We start from the raw sequence: 20480 nt of genomic DNA, 5'->3' as shown, positions 1-20480 counted from the left end.
ACATCAGCACAGAGAAGCAGTGTGAGCACCCGCATCGCGGATGAGGCCGAGCCACTAGACGCAGCACCGCCACCGCGGTGCACATGCTCCTCCCTAGGCAGGACCAGACAGCCTCAGCTCCTTGGAGATGGGCACGAGGGGGTGGTAGAAGCAGGCAGGTATGGAACAGGCATGCGTGTTGTGCAGGGGTGGGCAGTATCTAGTCACCTCCCAGCCCTGCCTAGCACAGGGCCACTAGGCAGGCCCACAGGCACCTCACCTGTTAAGTGAGGCAATGTCCCCTCCCAGAGGGCATCTGAGAACCAAATAAGGTGGTACAGGAAGTGGTTGGCAGCATACCCTGCTTAGCACATCCAGCTCCCACGCCATCTTGTCCCTTGGCCAAGCACCTCCAGGACATAGGCACGCTCAACAGGGAGGCCTGAGCAGCAGCCTCCATGAACGCAGCAGCCCATTCCCACGCTATCCCTGCATCTAGATGCACAGGGACCTCTGTACAGCCACCCCCCTGCCAGCAGCCTCCTGTTTAAAGTCCCTTGGCACCGAGCTGAATTCCTTCTATGCGGATGGGAGCCCACCCTCCTCAACCCCTCCTAGCAGAGACCACCAGGCCCAGCTCCCAAATGCTCCTCCCCACACTGGCATCCTCTGACCTGGTCCCTCCCCTCCAGGCCCCTGGACTGCTGGAGGCTGAGTCCCCACAGCACTCAGGCCAAGCCCACCACAGCCTGGTCCTGCCTTGAAGAGAATGTTTCGAGAACGGGGCCTTCCCCGAGCAGAATGCTCTCTGCAGGTGCAGGAAGCCCATCAACCCCTAAGCTGATCCCAGTGTCAGCCCACTGGATGTTAACGGTAGACACATCCGCATGGGTGACACCTCTAACGGTATACATATCCGCCCCCTCCCATCATCTGTGGATGGGCACTACAGGCCTCTGGGGCTCCAGGGCCATTCCAGGAGGGACGCCTGTGCTCTGGCCAGCTCCCCCAACACCACCTACCTGCAGCGTTCTGGCCAAAGGAGCCCAGATCTCACCAACCTTGGCCTCTGTGTCTCTAGCTAAGGTGCCACCAGGCAAATCACTGGCCTCTCTATCTTTGGGAAGAGCCACCAGGCAAATGTTATCTGCTACCAGGAACTCTTCTCTGGTTGCCCCCAACCCCCATACTCCTTGTTACAGCACTGAGAAGACCAACAGTGCTGAGAAGCCGAAAGGACACATTCATCCGTGTCTCTGCATCTGGCTGCAGTGCACGCTCTGAGATAGACAATGGGTGATGGAGGAGTGATGGAGGGTGAGAAGGATGGATGGATAGATGGATGGATGGATGGATGGATGGATGGATGGATGGATGGATGGATGGATGGATAGATGGGTGGGTGGATGGATGGATGGGTGGATGGGTGGGTGGATGGATGGATGGATGGATGGATGGATGGATGGATGGATGGATGGAAGAGGAAGGCTCAGACCAATCTCTCTGCCAGACTCCTGGCTCTCAAGACAGAAGCACAGGCCATGGAATGAAGGTGAAGGCCATGCACGCTCCAAGAGCGAGAAGAGAAGACCGGGCCGTGGCGGCCACGGCTGACCTGGGAGGGGGTGGTCACGCTGATCTCAGGGACAAACGCATCATCAAACAGGCTGAGGATCTGCTCTTGCTTGATCTCCTTGGATGGGGTGTGTTTGGGGGGCGGAGGGACTGGTGGCCCTTTCCGGAGCTGTGGGTTCCGCAGGTGAGAGGGCCACACAGGAAGCAGAGCAAGTAGGGGGAGACAGAGACAAAGACATGGTTAGTCACACCCAGGTCACGGCCCCTCCCAGGCAGCTGAGTGAAAGGAGGCGATGAAGTTGCTGCCCCAGACCTGACACCAGGATGCCTGCAGCCCCAGAGGGAAGCACAAGGCAGAAGGCCCAGAAACTCTGTGCAGAAAGACGAAAAGAAATGGAAGGCAAGGGGGGTGGGGGGAGCAGCTGTTTGTATGGAATGAAAAGAAAGGAAGTTTTGGCACGAAGGCAGTGCTGTTTGGCACCAGTACCCATCCCCGCTCTCAGCACCATTATCCTAATACTGTGGAACAGGTAGAACTGGGGCATGGGGAGGGTCCTGTCCCTTCAGCCCCACATGGATTCCGGCTTCCAGGGGCTCTGCCTGGCAGGGCCGAGTGAGAGCAGAAACAGAAGAGTCCAGAAGCCCGAGGCTGGCCCCTTGGCCTCCCACACACCCATACTGAGCTCCCCCCTTTTTTTTTATACTGGGGATTGAACCCAAGGGCATTTTATCTCCAAGCTATACTCCCAGCTCAGGGGTATTTTTATTCCTTATTTTTTTATTCTTTATTCTTTATTTTGAAACAGGGTCTCACTAAGTTGCAGAGGGCCTCACTAAGTAGCTGCGGCTGGCCGTGAACCCAGATCCTCCTGTCTCAGCCTCCCAAATGCTGGGATTACAAGTGTGTACTACTTCGCCCAGCGAGCCCCTCCTTTTGGCAGTCACAGACACCTGGTTGGTCCTCTTCCAGCCCCCTGCCAGGAACAGAAGGCAGCCACCCAGAGGCTCCAGATGTTCTGGGGGCTGAGAGTCCCTGAGTGCCTGTCTAGAGCTGACAGGAAGATGGAGAAAGGGCCCAAGCAGCCAAAAGATCAAAGGCCAGGGAGAGCAGGAAGGGTGTGCAGGAACACTTACGGAGGGACAGACAGTCACAGATGTCCCCTGAAGTAGGCAAGGGCCACTGAGCAAGCCTGGGCAGGGTGGAGCCCAAGGAAAACAGGCCCAGCTCCCCCATCCCCAGGCAAAGCCTCAGCCTCCAAACTGGCCAGATCCACAGTGGGAGGAGGACAGGGGATGAAAGAGACACAAGGGAGGACCCACCTGAGACGGGGACTTGGGGATGGAGGCCCCGGGCGTGGTGGCGGCCGGTTCTGGCTCGTGGTTCACTCTGATCTCAGGAGTGGCGGCAGGGGAGCCATCTGGTGGGGGTGATGGGCTCTTGTTCCCTTTCTCAGGGATGTTGTCACTGTGGAGGCAGGACAAAAAAGGAAATCTGATGTAGAGAAGCCCTGCATGAGTGATGTGAGGGACAGTGCACATGCATGTATGCCCTGAGGATGTGGGGAATTGCGCGTGTCCCCATGGATCCATGTGAGTGTATTGTGTACATCCCTGTAGATCAGGTGTGACACTGTGTGTGTGTGTGTGTCCATGGACCCACATGAGTGTGTGCATGCATGTGTGCATTCCCATGGATCAACATGTGATGTGTGTGCATGTGTGTGTCCCCAGGGATCCATGAGTGTATGCGTGTGTGCGCACCCCCAAAGGTCCTCCTGTGACTTTGTGTGCATCCCTGTGGGTCCATGTGTAACCTTGAGTGGATGTGTATGAGTCCTCATGGACCCACATGTGTGTGTGATGTGCATCCCCATGGGTTCACGTGTGACCTTGTGTGCATGTGTGCACATTCTCATAAACCCACATGAGTATGTGTGTGCATTTGCATCCCTGTGGGTTCATGTGTGACCTTGTGTGGATGTATGTGAGTCATCATGGACCCACATGTGTGTGTGTGATGTGCATCCCCATGGGTTCACGTGTGACCTTGTGTGCATGTGTGCACATTCTCATAAACCCACATGAGTATGTGTGTGCATGTGCATCCGTGTGGGCTCATGTGTGACCTTGTGTGGATGTATGTGAGTCCTCATGGACCCACATATGTGTGTACAGGTGCATCCCTGTGGGTCCACTGTAACCTTATGTGCATGTGTGAGTCCCCAGGGATCCACATGTGTGTGTGTGATATGCATTCCTGGGGATCCACATATGACCTGTATGCATGTGTGTGAGTCCCCATGGATCCACATGAGTGTGCATGTATAGCCCTGTAGGGCCATGTGTAACTTGTGTGGATGTGTGCAAGTCCTCATGGACCCACATGTGTGTGTGCATGTGCATCCCTGTGGATCCATGTGTGACGTTGTGTGCATGTGTGTGAGTCCCCATGGATCCACATGAGTGAATATGTGATATGCATCGCCGTGGATCCACATATCACCTTGTGTGCATGTGTGTGAGTCCCCATGGATCCACATGAGTGTGTGCGTGCAAGTCCATGTGCATCCCTGTGGGTCCACTGTGACCTTGCGTGCATGTGTGTGAGTCCCCAGGGATCCACATGAGTTTGTGTGTGATGTGCATCCCGTGGGTCCATGTGTGACCTTGTGTATCCCCATGGATCTATAGGAAATTGTGTGCCTATCCCTGTGGATACACCTTGTGTACATGTGTGTGAGTCCCCATGGAGCCATATGGATTTGTGTGTGATGTGCATCCCTGTGGGTACACATATGACCTTGCATACATGTGTGTGAGTTCCCATAGATCCACATGAGTATGCATGTGATGTGCATCCCCATGGGTCCATGTGTGAATGTGTGCATCCCCATGGATCTAGAGGAATGTGTGTGTATACATGTGTGCATCACCATGTATCCTCATGAGTGTGTATGTGTACATATGCCTCCTCATGGATGTGATGTTGTGTGTGCACCTGTGTGTCCCCCTGGATCCATTTGTGACACTGTATGCACATGTACATTCTCATGAATCTGTGTGCAATGCTGTGTGTACATGTGTAGCTCCACAGACCTGAATGTGCAGTTACATGTGCACTTGTCCCTGTACAACTGTAGATTTGCATGTAAAATCGAGTGTGTGCATCCCCATGGACCAGGTGTAAGGTTGTGTGTGTATTTCCCTACAGATCTAAGTGTGGAAGTGCATGTGTATTACCCTAGGTCTGTGTGTGTGTGTGCATGTTCATCCCCTGGGTCCATGTAAGAACAGGTGTGAGGGAGGGACCTGGGCATGCACCTGCATGCACCTACAATGGCCTGCCTTGAGGGCCGGATGGCAGCAGCAGGACCACAGGCTGGAAGCCCTCTGGTCCCCAGGGACACAGGAGTTTCCTGGGACCTGCCCACCACCCTGCAAGTCTCACTGGGCTCCTAGCCTGCCCAAGATCCACAGCATGAGCAAGCCAGACATTGTAGGGGCAAGGTGAGTCTCCCCACAGTACACAGCAGTCCCTCCATTCAGCCCGCACCCTGACCTGCCCCATCCCCAGGCTCCAGGCTGACCCCTCGGCCCCACACAGATGGGACCGCAGTCCATCACACCACCCCACGGCCTCCAGACCTTCTACCCTGCATCCTGCAGCCTAGCAGGCCTCCCCATCTGCCAGGCCCAGGGGCATGTGGACCACTGGAGGCCCAGGGCAGGGCCCAGGTGAACAGCAGCATGGCGTCCCTCCCTGCAGAGGAGTGGACACTGGAAGAGGAGGGAGAGGTCCTGGGTAGTGTGTCCACATGAGACAGGAGAGGGCGGGCAGGTGTTCATAACAGATAACAGCCACTGGGTGCAAAGGCGCTGTCCACCTGGGCTTGCACAGACAGTTCTAGAACATAAGTCTCACGCAAAGGCCATTATCCCTAGGGGGTTATTTAATGTAAATTAATCAACATTACAAGCCTAGCTCTTGGGTCACACCAGCCACATCCCAAGTGCTCAAGAGATCCACAATACAACTAGCTACTGTTTTGGCCAGTGCAGGCCAAAAGGGCTGCACTGTGGATGCGTGTGTGGGTGCACACATGCACCCACACACCACACATTCACACAACAGAAACTGGGGACCGGGTTGCCTGGTAGGTTGGTCTGAATGAAAGACACCACTGGTACTGGCCTGTCTTTACAATCTGTGTTCTACCAGAATGTATCTGCCTCCTTAAAAATATGTAACAATATAAGATATAGCATACACAGTGTAATTAAACACACACACACACACACACACACACACACACACACACACACTGCTATGCATCCCCTTCCTAAGTCCTTTGCTACTTTATTTTTCCTTGCATTACAGGGGATGGAACCCAGAGGCACTCTACCTCTAAGCTATACCCTCAGCCCTTTTTATCTTTATTTCATGACAGGGTCCTGCTAAGTTGCCTATGCTGCCCCAAATTTGCGACGGCCCCGGCCCGAGCCTGTGGAGTCTTTGGGATTTCAGACGCAAGCCCTTGGGCCTGCTCTTTGCAACCTTTCTACCTGTAAACACTTCGCCTTTGGGGCCCACAGCCTAAGACACTGCACTTGCAGTGCACTGCCTTGCTGAACCAGACCCCGCCCCCATAGCCCCTCACTCTGTTCCCAACATACAGGGAACAACCCAGTCCAGCCCCTGGGTCCTTGGTGGCCCCCAAAACACGCAGGGCACAGCCCAGTCCCGAGGCGGAGCGCACATCAGCAGGTTAGAGGTTAGTGGCACCGCGGCAGGCACGAGGCGCATGCGCAACGGGCGGGCGCCGGCTCCACGCCCCACACCTCACTCCGCTGGTACCTGTTCTTCTTTCTGCGCAGCCGGGAGAAGAGTTTAGTTTTCTTTCTGTGGGGACGGACAGGGCGGACGCAGAGGCCTTCATTTGGAGGAAAGGACAGGTGCGGAGCGAGGCCCTATCCTCTCCTCTCTTGGCCAAAACTTCCCCTCCGCCCTGAGGCCAGGAGGGCCCTGGTGCCTGCCACCACCCTGACCTCAGCAACTTCCAGGTGAGCGGAGGGCTGCTGCAGGAGAGTGCTGGGAGGGCTCAGGGCGTGGCCGGGGGAGGAGAGCCGAGTGGAAAGCAGGCTCTCCAGCCTCCCTCCCCTCTCCCTCCCTCCACCCCTTCCCCAGGGGTCGTCCTCCCCCCTCCCTGCACCTGGCCTGCCCACCTGTCCCCTCTCCCCACACCTGGCTTCCCCTCCTGTGCTGCCTTCCTGCACCTGGTGGATTTCAGGGGAGCAAGAGGAGCAGTGACATTCACTGACACCCCATGCCCCTGGATGGCACTCCTCACCCCCGAGATCAGGCATGACACCCTACTCTACACAGGAAAGAGAGGCCCCCAGTGCCGTCTGCACTGTGCTGTGAGGTGCGCGTGCACACGCGCACCCACACACCACACATTCACACAACCCTTACACACTCATATACACCACACACAATCCGTACACACCCTCATACACAGTCCAGATACACTCACACACTCACACTCATACACCACACAGTCCATACATACACACTCATGCTCACACACAACCCATATGCACTCACAAACACACTGGTACACACATACATACACTCACTCAAATTCACTCACACCATAACACACTCACACTCACAATATCAGTGTACACACATACCCATATGCATTCACGCTTTCACATACACACTCACAGGTACTCACAGTCCATAAACACCAACACACGCACATACATCCACACACTCATACGCTCACTTGTACTCAGGCTCACCCACTCACTTTAATGCACCTATAAACACACAATGCACTCTCATGCTTTTTCACACCCACTCTCTCGCACCTAGAAAGCAAGGGAAATGCAGCCCTGCTCTCCCCTCTACAAGCCTGGGCCCAGGAGCTTGCTCCCTCTCCGTGGTCCCCTCTGAACCCAGCACCTCAGGGCCTGGCCCTCTGGGGAGGGAGTGCCACTTCCCTGCCATGGAGTCCATCTTGCTCTCCAGAGGGCTGCACCCCCAGGAATCACCCACCCTGCCCCCTAAAGCTGATCAGGGGCTCCCCGCCACCCAGACTACTCCTGCTCCAGAGGAGAGGGAAGTTCCCAGGGATGCCCCTTCCTCCCGGAACACTGGAAAGGCAGGGGTGTCTGAGGACGGAGGCAGGCCAGGGAGGTTCTCAGAGCCCCAGGGCCAAACCCACAGGGGTCAGGAGACCACCAGGCTGACTGGAGGTGCCCCGCCACACATGCATGCACACACACCTGGGCTGGGCCTTGACAATGAAGGCGTCACTGCCGCGCTGCTTCTCCAGACTGACCAGCACGTCATTGAGGTTTTGGTTGAGCTGTGGGAAGAACAGCAAAAAGTGGGGGCCTCGGTGGCAGTCAGAGAACCAAACCCTCCCCGGTAGCTCTGTTTCTCCCTCTCCAGCCCCTGCCCCTACCAGGATCAAGCCATCCTGCCCTATCAGTGAGTGCTATGAACTCGCACACCAAACCCCAAACACCAAGGGCAAGATAACAGGGCCAGAGGGCTGCATTACTAACAGCCATCATGTCTGGGACCAGCCTTTCTCTTCTTGCTACTTAAAGGGATATTCTAAAATTCTACATCGACCCTGCACTGTCTTTACTTGCTTTGTCTTTGCAGAGTCACTGTTGACCCTAACTGTTAAGGTCATTTTGCCCAGATGTCTTCAGACCAACCACAGCTGCCAGATATTTCAGCAAAAGCATCAAAGAAAGAGAGGAAGTTTATCCTGCATACCATGCTCCTCATTACTAACAATATTTCCCTCTTTGTCCAGTAGGAGGTGTACCAGTATTGGGAAGAGGCTTCAAAATGTATTAATAGACCAGTAGTGGGAAAGATATCCAATTTTAAAAATGTATCTTTGGTTGTAAAGAAAACCAGGAGCGTCAGGGGAAAGGGCCTTTTTTTTTTTTTTTTACATTTTTAAAGAAAGGCAGAGTTCCTCAAGGATGGGAGGAAACCCCAGACTCGGGAGAAGCAACTAAACACATCTTGGGAGTGTAACAAAAGGTGTGGGGGTCTGTGCCAGAGACAGCTCTCAAAGGCCGGGAACCCTCTTCGGCACTGAGTCAGGCTTTCCGTCCCCCCGCCCCAGGCCCGGAATCCACCATCATCACTTCTTTCCTCCAGGTCCAAGAGGCAAAACCAGACCACCCACTGCACCACTGCCCGGGCAGCTTTGTCCTGCTGCAAACACAAGCAGCTCTATCATGCAGGGATGGGAGCTGATCGGACCTCTTCTACCGTCAGCAGATCAGTCAGGCCCAGTTCAGTGCCTTCGAAACACCGGAGGAAAATTTTCACTTGAGGAAACTCTAGTAGCTTCTTTTTTCTTTTCCCACAAATTGGAAAACAGCACAATTTTTGTTGTTGTTACTAGAGATTGAGCCAGGGGCATTCTGCCTCTGAGGTACACCTCCAGCCTCCAGCCCTGTTGTTGTTGTTGTTGTTGCTGTTTGGTGTGGTGGTGGTTTTTGTTTTTGTTTTTTGGTTTTTTGCAGTACTAGGGATTGAACCCAAGGGCATTCTACCTCCAAGCTACACCCCCAGCCCTATTTTGTATTCTTTATTTTGAAACTGGGTCTCACTAAGTTGCAGAGGGCCTCACTAAGTAGCTGAGGCTGTCCGAGAACCGCGATCCTCCTGTCTCAGCCTCTGAAGTACTAGCATTACAAGCGTGCGCCACCACACCCAGCTGTTTTATTTTTTTATTTTTAAACCGGGTCTTGCTAAGTTGCTGAGGCTGGTCTCCAACCTGTGATCCTCCTGTTCCAGCCCCTCAAGTACTGGGATTACAGGTATGCACTACCACGCCCAGCCACATCACCTTTTCCTAATGCTGACCACCCAGAGTCCATATTTCCTAGCAGGTCTGTCTCCAGGCAAGGAGAACAGGACAGGTGCGGCCCAGGGACAGGCTCACAGCCTCCCCAGAAGAGGCAGCTCCTTGAGGGCAGGTGCTAGCCAGGTGCCTACACACAGAGTCCCGAGAAGGTACTGGGGTCACTCATGTGCCCAGCCCCAGCAGGCCAGAGGGAGCTCAGCCACACTTCTGTGCCCAAGCCTCTGAGCCTTGGCCAGGACGAAGCGCCACCTGAGGCCACAGGGACCCAGCCTACCTTACTCATCTCCTTGTGGAAGTTCTCCTCCAGGCCCGCAATGCTCTGGAACGTGTTAACATAGAAACCTACACGGCTGCCAGAGGGAGGGAAGGCAGATGAGGTGAGCAGGCAGCCCTGGGGAACCCACAAGCACTCGTGCGACCCCTCGTGCCCTGGAGAGAGACACAAACCCAGAGAGGGCAGAGCACCTCAGACAGCCATGTGGGCTGGGAGTCCAGGCAGACACACAGGGCCCTGCAGCCTCACCTGTTCCACAGGGAGGGCAGCTCCTCCTGAAGGTCCACATTCATCTCCTCAAACACCTTCTGGGCTTTGATGAGCTCTTCTTCAGCCTGGTGGGCAAGATGGGTCATTCCCTGCCTGGGCCTCGGCCCCTGCTCATTCCAAATGAAACACCATGGGCCCCTGGACCACTGCTATTGCTGACCCCTCAGAGGCTGGTCTGCAGCTCAGCCTCAGCCACTTGCCTCCCTATACCTCACAAGGGCAGCCTTCACCACCACCTCCTCTCTTGTCTGTCTGTTCTCCCAACCAGAGGCCTAGGGCAGCCACTCAGGGTCCTCCAGGGCTGACAAAGAGCAGTAGAAGCAGAGAGGAGGGAGCTGGGCTGCTAGCAGGCATCCACCTTGGCCCAGCACCATCCAGGACAGCCTCTGCCCTCCCTCCGGGTTGCTCACACTGACCACAAGGAGACACTCAGGTGCTACCATCCAGCTGGAGTGGGGGCGTGGCACCCTGGCCAGGGCAGGGAAGGGCCTGCTGCTGGGGACAGTGACTCAGGGGGTGAGTCAGGGTCTGAGTCACAGCCCAGGCATGTGATGGGCGGAGGAACACGCCAGACTCTGGCTTTGCAAAGACACAATTTCCCCAACCGGCCAGCTGTCCCTCCCAGCCTTCAGCCCCAGGCCCCAGCTCACGGCCAACGCAGGGTCCCTCCTGCTTCCACACAGACAGGGGACAAGGAAGATGTACCCAAATGGAAGTTGGTCCAGGTGGGAAGGCCAATTTGGCCAAGAAATGAAACATCATCCTCACATTTAAAGCTGTGACCATGTGCCTCGGCCTCCCCTGCTGCTCCCCTAGGGTGAGGTATAGGGTTCTTCCCACAGGGCCCCCAACAGCAGCCAGCCCAGGAGTCCAGATGCAGCACGTGGGTCCCATCCCTGGCCCCACAGCTTCCTAGGGGTTTCTCCCACCAAATGAAACCATTTCACCTGTTTCAGGAAATATTATGTATCCCTGGGTCTAGGTGAGACCCCATTCCCTTCCAGTCCCTCCATCACCCCTCCACTTCCCCACAGAGCCTAAAGACCCCCAGGCCACCTCAAAGGCCCTGAGAAGCCAGGGTTAGCCAGACCCCAACCTGAGGATGAGGCTGTCAACCCTCAGGGCCTCCAAAGCCTGCCAGCCCCCAGCCCTGAAAGAAATCAGGCAACGGGTCAGGTAAGAAACTGGACAGTGAGCCAGGCCAAGCCAGAGCTCCCGTGTCTTGGACACTGGACACATGTGGGTTGCAGATGATGAAATCAGGATACGGCCCAGGAAAAGTAGGGCAGCTGCCCAGAGAGAAACCCAACCTCTTGGGTCAGGCCTGTGGCCATCCCCACTCCACACACTATGAAGGGTGGCAAAGTCACATCCATGCTGCGTCTGCACTGACCCAAAACACAGTGAGGTTTCTCTGAAGAGAGAATCAGGTGGGCACTGTCTCCAGTGGTCCCAAGCCCCATTCCAAGCACATGGCTTTGGAAAGAGTGCAGTGCAGTGTTTATGGCCAGGGTGGTGGCATGCTCCAGGAAGCCCCCCAGGACACTGGTGTGCTGAGCATTTGTCCTCACGAAACCTCTCAAGGGCTGACCATCCAGGACCCTGGTCCCTCCCTCTGGGTCCCAGCCAGACTGGAGCACTCTCCCAGTGCTCCCTGCAGAGTTACCTCAGGAACCCTCCCAGTTCCAGGAAGGGGCCAGGTCAACAGCCCAGTAGCTCCAGGCACACAGGCCCCAGCTCTGCCACTTACTGACTCTGGAGTCCTGGGCAAGAGAAATATCTAGGCATATTTGTCTCCTTGGTCAAGTCAGGATAGCCTTAGAGTTCTAGGAGACTTAACAGGCAGTCTATTCCTAGACAGGGGCCTTAATATCATCCCTCCCTACCCAAGCCCTGGCCCTCCATCCCAGGACAACTGCAGTTTCTAGGCCTCTATCCACCTGGGACATTTGGTCTCAGGTCTCCTCCAATACAGGAACCACCCAGCAGAGGAATCTGAAAGTCCCCTGCCCAGCTGCAGCCCTGAGGCAAGCTCTGCCTGCCTCCCGGGCCCAGAAAGACACTGAGCCCTTCCCAGCCCAGAGAAGCATGGGGCCGCCGGGCAGACATGCCCAGCAAGACAAGACACAGACCGAAAGGCGCCAGCACGTGCAAGGTTAGAAGCCAATGTCACCTGATTTCGGAGCAGGTTAGTTTGAGCTACGAGATGAGCCTGAAGTTTGCCTTGGCACCACTGGGGGGCGGCTTTCTCAAGCAGCGAGACAGGCTGGGGTGGGGGGTCGAGGCAAGGAGAATGGAGAGGAGGGAGGTGGGGAGAGAGAAACACAGAGATTAAACACCAAGCCACAAGCTCCAAATGCAGAGAAGACAAGACTGTCCCACGGCAAAGAAAGGCCCCTGAGGCTGAGAGGGTTAAGGGGCGCCCACCCAAGGGTATGGAAGGGAGTGTGTGAGAATCTTAGCCAGGAGACAGGCTCAGCAAGAGAGGCCGGCCCCAGGTGGAGACCCCGTGGAGACCCCAGCCTGGCCTCACCACATGGCCAGTGTGACCAGCCCACCAGTTGGGTCCAGCCAAACCAGGATCACCTCAGATCCCATGACAGAATTCCACCCAGCGCGCCAGGCAGGGCAGCGCCATCCCAATGAAACCCAAGCCAAGTCCATGCTCACCCTGAAAAGTGGTCAGAGGGAGCCCCGCCCGGGCACCAAGAAGGGTCTGCCACCCCCTACAACCAGGAACCTGGGACCAATCGCCACCATACACCTCGTCCCTGCGCACCCCTTACCTTGGCTATCTTAACTTCGTCCTTCTTCTTGGCCGTCTGAAGGGACTCATAGTGGTGCCGGGCACTGTCATAGTCCACCAGCTTCCTGCCCCGCTTGGCAATGCGTGACTGGAGACAGACGGGGGAGGGGCTGAGCAGGGCTGGCACCCGACTGAGATGTTCCACCAGGCTGGGTCAGGAGACTGGGCTCAGAAGCCCATCTGTGGCACACTGGCGCCTGCCTCCTCCAGGCAGCCTGCCCCTCTGCGTAAAAAGGTTTCCTCACAGGCCCAGTATTAGGCAGAACAAGGTTCTTCTGATGAAGACACCTCTGGGTCACTCTTCCTTACCAGGCAGGGAGCCTGGGGCATCTGCACTGGCAGCTCGTGGGGGCATGAACACGACACCAGCATACCCAGGAACCAAGGCCAGCACAAGGGTCACCTTCTAGGCTCCAGGCGCCAGAGCCTGGACACAGCACCAGGGCATCTGCCTCAGAAGGGCCCTGGCATGCTGAGCACCTTTAGCCCAACCGAGGCAGACACAGGATCACACAAATCACCCAGACACACAGGCCCAGGTAGCAGGCTACACACACAGCTGTACACACCAATCCAAGCACATGTGTGCACACGGGGGCCTCTGGGCACACATGCCCAGGCCATACACACCTCTGCACACCTCATATCACAGTTCACTCCACAGTGACGTGGCCACACACCCAGCACAACAGGGGCCCTTCCCATAGTCCTCAAACCCACAGGCACAGGGAGTCCCGTGCTGGGGAGCAGGGGGCTGGCAGGCTGGCCCCAGAGGGATGGGATGCCGGGCGAGGCAGGCATGCCCAAGCCGCACTCCAGGCCCTCCCCTCTCTCCAACGTTTCCCACAGGCCACCGGGGCCCACGAGGCGATCCTCCAGGAGGTCTCTTACCTTGATGTCGGGGAACTGGCCCAGGTAGGTGTCCATGGTCAGCAGAGCCTGGTCCACCAGCTTCTGGTGGTAATCCATCCACAGCAGATCATCATTCTAAATGGGCCGAGGAGAGAGGCTCTAGGGGCTGGGCCACACCCACCACTGGGAGTTGGACCCAGAGCCTCAGTTTCCCTATCCGTAAAGTGGGGAGCAACAACCCTGCCCTCTGGCCTCTCAAGGGATGATGGTGCGATTCAGATACACTCAGGACTGATGGAGTCCATGAGGGGCTGTGTGAGCCACATGCAGGTGTGTCATGAGAACGACCCTGAGGGGCAAGGCGCCTGCCCGAGGGCACACAGCACTGTGAAGAGTGGGCAGCCCACTGGCTTACCTCTGCAATCTTGTTCACCTCGTCCCTGCCAGGCCAGTCGGGCTCATACACCTCCTGCAGACACTCATTCAGCTTCTTGGAGGCCTCGTGCATGGCTGTGGGCAGAGTACAGGTGTGCCTCCCGCCGACAGCCCTGGGCCCTGGGTCTGCCACCCCTCACCAGCCCAGCCTGTGCCTCCTGCCCCTCACCTTTAACTGAGGCCAGGTAGGTCCGGAGGTCCTTCTGCAGCCGGGTGCCCTCGGTCTGCAGAGAAAGACAAGAACCAAGTCAGGGCAGGCTGAAGAGAGTTCCAGAAGGGATGGTATCAGCAGGGGCACAAAAGTGTGGTGCGGGTCCAGGACACCAGGACACCTGCCCGGCTGAAGGGAGTCTGGCAGGTACATGGTGCACGCAGGCAAGGCTGGAGGGAGGGAGTGTGTGAGATGGCAAGGCCGCAGAGAGGGCAGAACTGAGGCCCTGCATCTTTCTGGGCCCTCAACACCACAGGAGTCAGGGGCCAGGACAGGAGGGATGAACAACAGGTGAGAACTCTGAGACTGCACCCTATGAGATGTAAAAAGTTCCAGAAGCCCTGTGGGAAGGGGAAGTGTGCACAGTTCTGGGGCCATGCAGAGGGTCTCCCTGGAGCTGCCTAGCATGCCTCAAGAGCAGCTGCAAAGAACACCAGGCCATGGAGCCCTCAAGGCCAGTCTAGGAGACCAGGGAAGCCGGGGGACCCCGGCCCCCCCAGGCCAAGGGACTTGGGCCACAGTTAGCTGAGTGGGTAACTGGTAAAAATGTGGTCCCAGAGAACCCACAGATCTGTCTGTTTATTACTTTGTAGTTCTGGAGATCAAATACAGGGCTTCAAATATGCTAGGCAAGCACTATACCACTAAGCTCCATCCCCAGCCTTTTTATTTTTTATTTTGAGACAGGGTCTTGCTAAATTGTCCAGGCTGGACTTGAACTTGTGACCCTCCTGCCTCCGCCTCTCGAGTAGCTGGTATTACAGGTGTGTACCATCACACCCACTGTCTGCCTATTCTACTTTACAGTAAGCACACCCAGCAGGAGGTAGGGGTTAGTACAGTACAGAAGCTGCTGTATAATAAAAGTGAGGGTGGCTGTAAAGAACAAAAGCCCTCTCTAAAATCCCTTGATTTCCCATAAAAAATATTCATCTTCCAGAATGCATGGGAAATTCGGTCCCTGACACTCTTGCAGATACCCAAATCCACAGATGCTCAAGTCTCTTACATAAAATGGAATAATATGGCACATGCCTATAATCCCAGTACTTGGGAGGCTGAAATAGAAAGATTGCCTCAGCAATTTAGCAAGGACTTTAGTAACATAGCTAGACCCTGTTTCAAAATAAAATAAAAATAAAAATGGCTGGGGAACCAGACGTGGGAGTGCACACCTGTAATCCCAGTTCTTGGGAGGCTGAGATAGGAAGGTTGCAGTTTGTAGCCTGCCTCAGCTACTTAGTGAAGTCCTCTGCAACTTAGTGAGACTTTTTTTTTTCAAAATAAAGAATGAAAAATAGGGCTGAGAGCTGGGTGTGGTGGCACACACTCGTAATCCCAGCATTTGGGAGGTTGAGACAGGAGGATCGCAGTTCGCAGACAGCCTCAGCTACTTATCGAGGCCCTCTGCAACACGGTGAGAACCTGTTTCAAAATAAAAAATTATAAAAATAGGGCTAGGTGTGTCACTCAGAGGTAAAATACCCCTGGGTTCCATCCTCAGTACCAAAAAAAAAAAAAAAAAAAAAAAGGCTGGGGGTGTGTAGCTCGGAGGTAGAACACCTCTGGGTTCAATCTCCAGTGCCAAAAAAAAAATGAAATAAAAATAAATAAAATGGCATAATAGGCATAATATCTGCATATATAGCCCACATATATCTTCCCATAAACTTTATTTATTTATTTATTTATTTATTTATTTATTTATTTATGTTTGGTGGTTATGGGGTTCCTGGAAACCCTTCTACCTCTGGGCTACATTCCCAGACCTATTTTTTTTAATATATTTTTATTTGGAAACAGGGTCTCTTAAGCCAGCGCTGGCTTCGAACCTGCACAATCCTCCTATCTCCGCCTCCCAAGTGCGGGGATTACAAGTGTGCGCCACCACGCCCAGCTTCCCATAAACTTTAAATCATCTCTAGATCACTCATAATAGCATCTAAATGCTATGTAAATAGTTGTTAAACTATATTGCTTTCCATTTTATTGTTTTTGTGATTATTATTTATAATTGTTTTTTTCCCAAATATTTTCAACCTGCAGGTGGTTTAATCTATAGATTCAGAACATGCAGCTGTGGAGTGTCAACGGCCTGGTACATAACCCTGTCAAACAGAGGCCTAGCAACACCCACATTTGGGGCTCCTGATTGAAGATTAAAAGAAACAAAAAGCCAATCCACAAGCATTCAGACCTCTCTGGAATTCTAGTCAGGGATGGGAATTAGACCCTGCAAGGCTGGAACAGGAGGAGGGATCTGTCCACTCTTGACACAGCCCCCTAATCTAGCAAGGAAATGTTCTGTTGGTTGATAGGAGGATTCAAGTGTGTTCTGATGTGATGCTGTTTTATCATTTGGTGTCATAGACTCTTGTGGACCCAGCTTCTCTCATGCAAAGCTTCTCCTGTCCTGGCCCCATCTCTACCCCACGCCTCCCTCTCTCAATGCTACCACTGCACTGCACCCAACAAAGGGGTCTCCCATGGGTGGACAGCCACACTGACTGGGCTGTAGGCTGTGCCAGGGTCCCCTGTGCTTCCCAGACACCGGGGAGCAAGCAGACGTGTATAGGGCGCCCAGAGCTTTGCCTCCCCATGCCCACTGCGGCTAGGTCCCAGCCACACTCCCCAGCCAATCCCTAGAGTGACCCCTTCCCCCCTCCCCTGCCTAGGGCTTCATCCAGCTGCCCCTGCAGGGCAGCACCAGTCCAGTCTAGTACAGAGCTTCTTCTAGGTGGCCCCCTAAACCCCTAAGCAGGATGTCTGGAAAACAAGTCTCTGGAAGTACCTGGGATTCTAACTACACTCTTGGCAGAGCCTGGCTGGGGGCAGGGAAGACTCTAGAGCCACTTGGGGGTCAGTAAGGACCCGGTGTGGCCACTTCATATCCCTGATGGACCTGCTCAACATCAGTCCCCACTGGTAGCCTGCAGACACAAGTCCCCATCTTCCTAGACAGTCTAGGGGGCAAGGACACGCCCTCCTACAGAAACACCCTGTGGCTCCAGCTCCGACCCTGCCCTCAGCAGTCAATGCTGGAGTCCAGTCCTCACTCAGCATCCAGGGATAGCTACTGAACGCAGAGCCCTGGGTGAGCCCTGAGGAAAAGAATGACTCAGACCCACCCCAGCAAGCTTGAGGGCCCTGCAAGCCATAGGGAGGTCTTGGCCAACCAGCAAGATGGAAGATGGCTTCCCAGAGGCCTGAGCTGGATGTGCAGCATGCCAAGCCTCTCAGGTTACTCTTCAGGGGCAAAAGGCAAGAAACTGTGACTCGCTCCAAGAGGCCCAACAGGGACTATGCACCTGGGTCACAGCAGGGTGCCCTGCACCCTGCCTTGAAGTCCACCCTCAAAGGAAGGTGTGGGAGATTCGCATCCCTAAAGACTAAACTCCCTGTCACCCTTGGCCCTGCCCAGCTACCAGGCCTGGGACACTGGGAGCTCACAGGTAGAGATGCAGGACTCTGGGCTTCCCAGGCTCCCTATCTCCATCTCTCCTTCACCAAGTTCCCTGAGCCCTGGGGACTGGCTAAGGCCTAAATTCCTTCCCTCAAGAACAGAGATCCTCATGCCCTTACCAATTGCAACACTCACTCCTCGCTCCAGTCAAATTCAGAACCAAACCTCCAGGGGAGATATTAGTTTGGGACCTGGAAGGTCTCTAAAGGCTCATGCGTTGAAGGCTTGGTCCCAGTGCAGCAGCGTCCTAGGGCTTTGGGAAAGAGATTGGATCAGGAGGCTCTAACCTCACCCACGCATTAGTCCACTGATAGCCAAATGGACTACTAGGGGAAGAAAGAATACAGCAGAATAGTGTATCTTCAAACTGTAGGCAGATGGACAGAACAGAGGAAGTGGGCCACTGGGCATGAGCCCTTGGAAACAACATCTCAACCCCAGACCCTTGTGTCTGTCTGTCTGTCTCGCTCTCTCTCTCTCTCTCTCTTTCTCTCTCTCTCTCTCCCCCCACTTCCCAGCTGCCATGAGCTGAGCAGCTTCCCTCCGCTATGCCCTTCTGCCACAATCACCACAATGCTGTTTCACCTCAGGCCCAAAGCAACGAAGTTCATCAACCATGGACAGACCTCTGAAACCATGAGCCCAAGCAAGCCTTTCCTCTAAGTTGTTCTCCTCAGGTTTTTCTGTCAGAGTGACAAAGAGATAATACAGGAGGGTTACCGCAAGACTTGATGAGACTTCAAAGCTGCCCACTCCTGCTATTACCTCTAATCCCTGAATAGCCATCCCCCACCATACCTGGAGCCAGACAAAGCCCCAGCTCAGATGACTACTCCATGTCCTGGCTATCTTTAGCCGGGGCCTCCACCCAAGGATCAGTGAGTATTTGCTCATGGCCAGGGACCCCCAAAAGAGGTAACTGTGAGGGAAAAGTCAATGTGGTTTCAACTCCGTGGCCGGGCCACAGGAAACCACTGCTCCTTATCTGTACTTTTCCAAGCAGCTCTAGGAGACTGCACCATCCCCCTTCAGGCAGCAGCTTTCTCACCAGCCCAGCCAGCGGCCCTCAAGAACAGGAGTCAGCTCCAGAGATGGAACTTGAGAGGAAATTTAAGGGCCCAGGGTCTGGATTTAAATCCCAAAGCCCCAAACCAGCCGTGTGGCTTGGAAGAGTTGTTCAACCTCTCTCATAGCCTTCAGTGCCAAACATGTGCAAAACAAGGAGAATGTCAGCACCTATTTCACGGATTGCAAAGATATGTCTGTAAAGCATACAGCAGTACCTAGTGCACAGTACCCAAGTAACAGCAATCCCTAAAAGGATTCAGAACTGCCCACAACCTGAGAAAGCCAGCAGAGCAAGAAACACATCAGAAAGCTTCCAAGAAACTGAGGCTGAAGATTTCTTATTCAAGCCTCCATTTTATAGGTGAGGGAAATCAGTCAGTAGATGCCCTATTATAAGACCTCAGTGGGCCTCCAAACACCTAGAGACAAGCAGGCAGATATAGTAGCTCCCATCCCTGCTCCGAGAGCCTCTTGGGCTTAGCCTCGATGGCAGGTCAGAGTGGCTTGCCTGTGGCCTCTCACTGCATGTCCCATCCTTCTCCCAGCATGCTCTCAGCCCTCTCCCAGAATGCTCTCCACTCTCTCCCAGCATTCTCCCCAGGCTCCCCTGGCCTTCTCCCAGTATACTCCAGGCCCTCTCCCATCTCCCAGCATGCTCATCCCTCTCCCAAAATGCTTTCCAGCCCTCCCCCACCATGCTCCTGGCCCTCTCCCAGCTGTTCTCTGGTGTTCTCAGCTGTGCTGTCAGGGTTCTCCAACTGTGAGGGTTCTCACTCCAGTCCCAGCAGAGCCTAGACACTGATCTTACTCCTCATACCCAGCCCTGTCTTCATGGCCTCCTTCTCTGACCATAATCTCTATCTGTCCCTGACTTGGGGCTGGCCTATAGAAGCCATGATCCCACTCTCCTGCCCTTCCTGCTAGCCTGGCATTCCCCAAGGGAGAAGACTTGACAGGGTGATCCCCCAACCTCCACTGTCCTCAAACACAGCCCAGAATTGGCTTAGCAATGTCTGGGGAAAGTTCAGAAATAGGCCAGTTGGGGTAGGCAGGGTTTTCCCTTCAGTAGAGAAGACCCCCCCCCTTTGTATCTAACCACCGGCCCATGCTGCCAAGGTGATTAAGCCCCTTCCTGTCGCTGGTCCCTAGCCAGGAATGGGCCTTGGTAAGGTGCCCCAGAAGTTCCTTCCAGGCTTTGGAACTAGTCGAGTATTAATCTGGACCCACTTCCAGAGCTGGATGGTCTTAGCCAGTCACTCCATTTCTCAGAGCCTGAAGTACCTCCTCTGCAGAAGGAAATTAGAGTACAGGCTGCCTCTGGGGTTGTTGGAGGTATCCACAAGTCTTCTACAAAGAGCCTGACCTGGAGCCTACTGTGCAACCCAACACCCATTACACCCAGCAAATGCCAAATCAAATCCAGCCTGTTCTGCTTCATGCTGCTCCCTGCACATGCCCCTTTCCTAGCCAGAAGTGTCTGTGGCTCCCATGACCTCAACACAACAGTTCCTACAGAACTTGGCCAGAATCCATGGCTAGCTCCCACCCCAGCCCTCCCCCAACCCTCCCTGTCACCAGGTCTAGCCAGGGACCCAGGAGCACCCCAGCTGCTCTTCCAGCACTCCTGGCCAGCTCCAGCG

At 54.8% G+C, this 20480-nt stretch overlaps 1 protein-coding gene across 15 annotated transcripts in view; it reads right to left on the bottom strand.

Annotated features, from left to right (window-relative positions):
• BIN1 (bridging integrator 1) overlaps positions 1-20480 on the bottom strand; it is a gene marked incomplete at its 5' end in the record, with an annotated part of 51807 nt that overhangs the window by 6062 nt on the left and 25265 nt on the right. For 3 of the 15 annotated variants that reach the window (XM_080688875.1, XM_080688883.1, XM_080688886.1), the window contains 10 exons: positions 1595-1723; positions 2875-3019; positions 7846-7928; positions 9736-9811; positions 9985-10070; positions 12179-12271; positions 12792-12899; positions 13703-13798; positions 14079-14173; positions 14268-14322. In XM_080688875.1, the coding sequence (XP_080545001.1) occupies positions 1595-1723; positions 2875-3019; positions 7846-7928; positions 9736-9811; positions 9985-10070; positions 12179-12271; positions 12792-12899; positions 13703-13798; positions 14079-14173; positions 14268-14322 (966 nt within the window). Of the gene's footprint in view, positions 1-1594; positions 1724-2874; positions 3020-6409; positions 6455-7845; positions 7929-9735; positions 9812-9984; positions 10071-12178; positions 12272-12791; positions 12900-13702; positions 13799-14078; positions 14174-14267; positions 14323-20480 lie in introns of all 15 variants that reach the window. The other 12 variants (XM_080688884.1, XM_080688887.1, XM_080688876.1 and 9 more) reach the window with 5 other exon arrangements.

The sequence above is a fragment of the Muscardinus avellanarius genome (genome assembly GCF_963383645.1).
Source record: "Muscardinus avellanarius genome assembly, chromosome: 2".
Classification (NCBI taxonomy): Eukaryota; Metazoa; Chordata; class Mammalia; order Rodentia; family Gliridae; genus Muscardinus; species Muscardinus avellanarius.
This window is presented reverse-complemented; position numbering and strand designations above follow the sequence as displayed.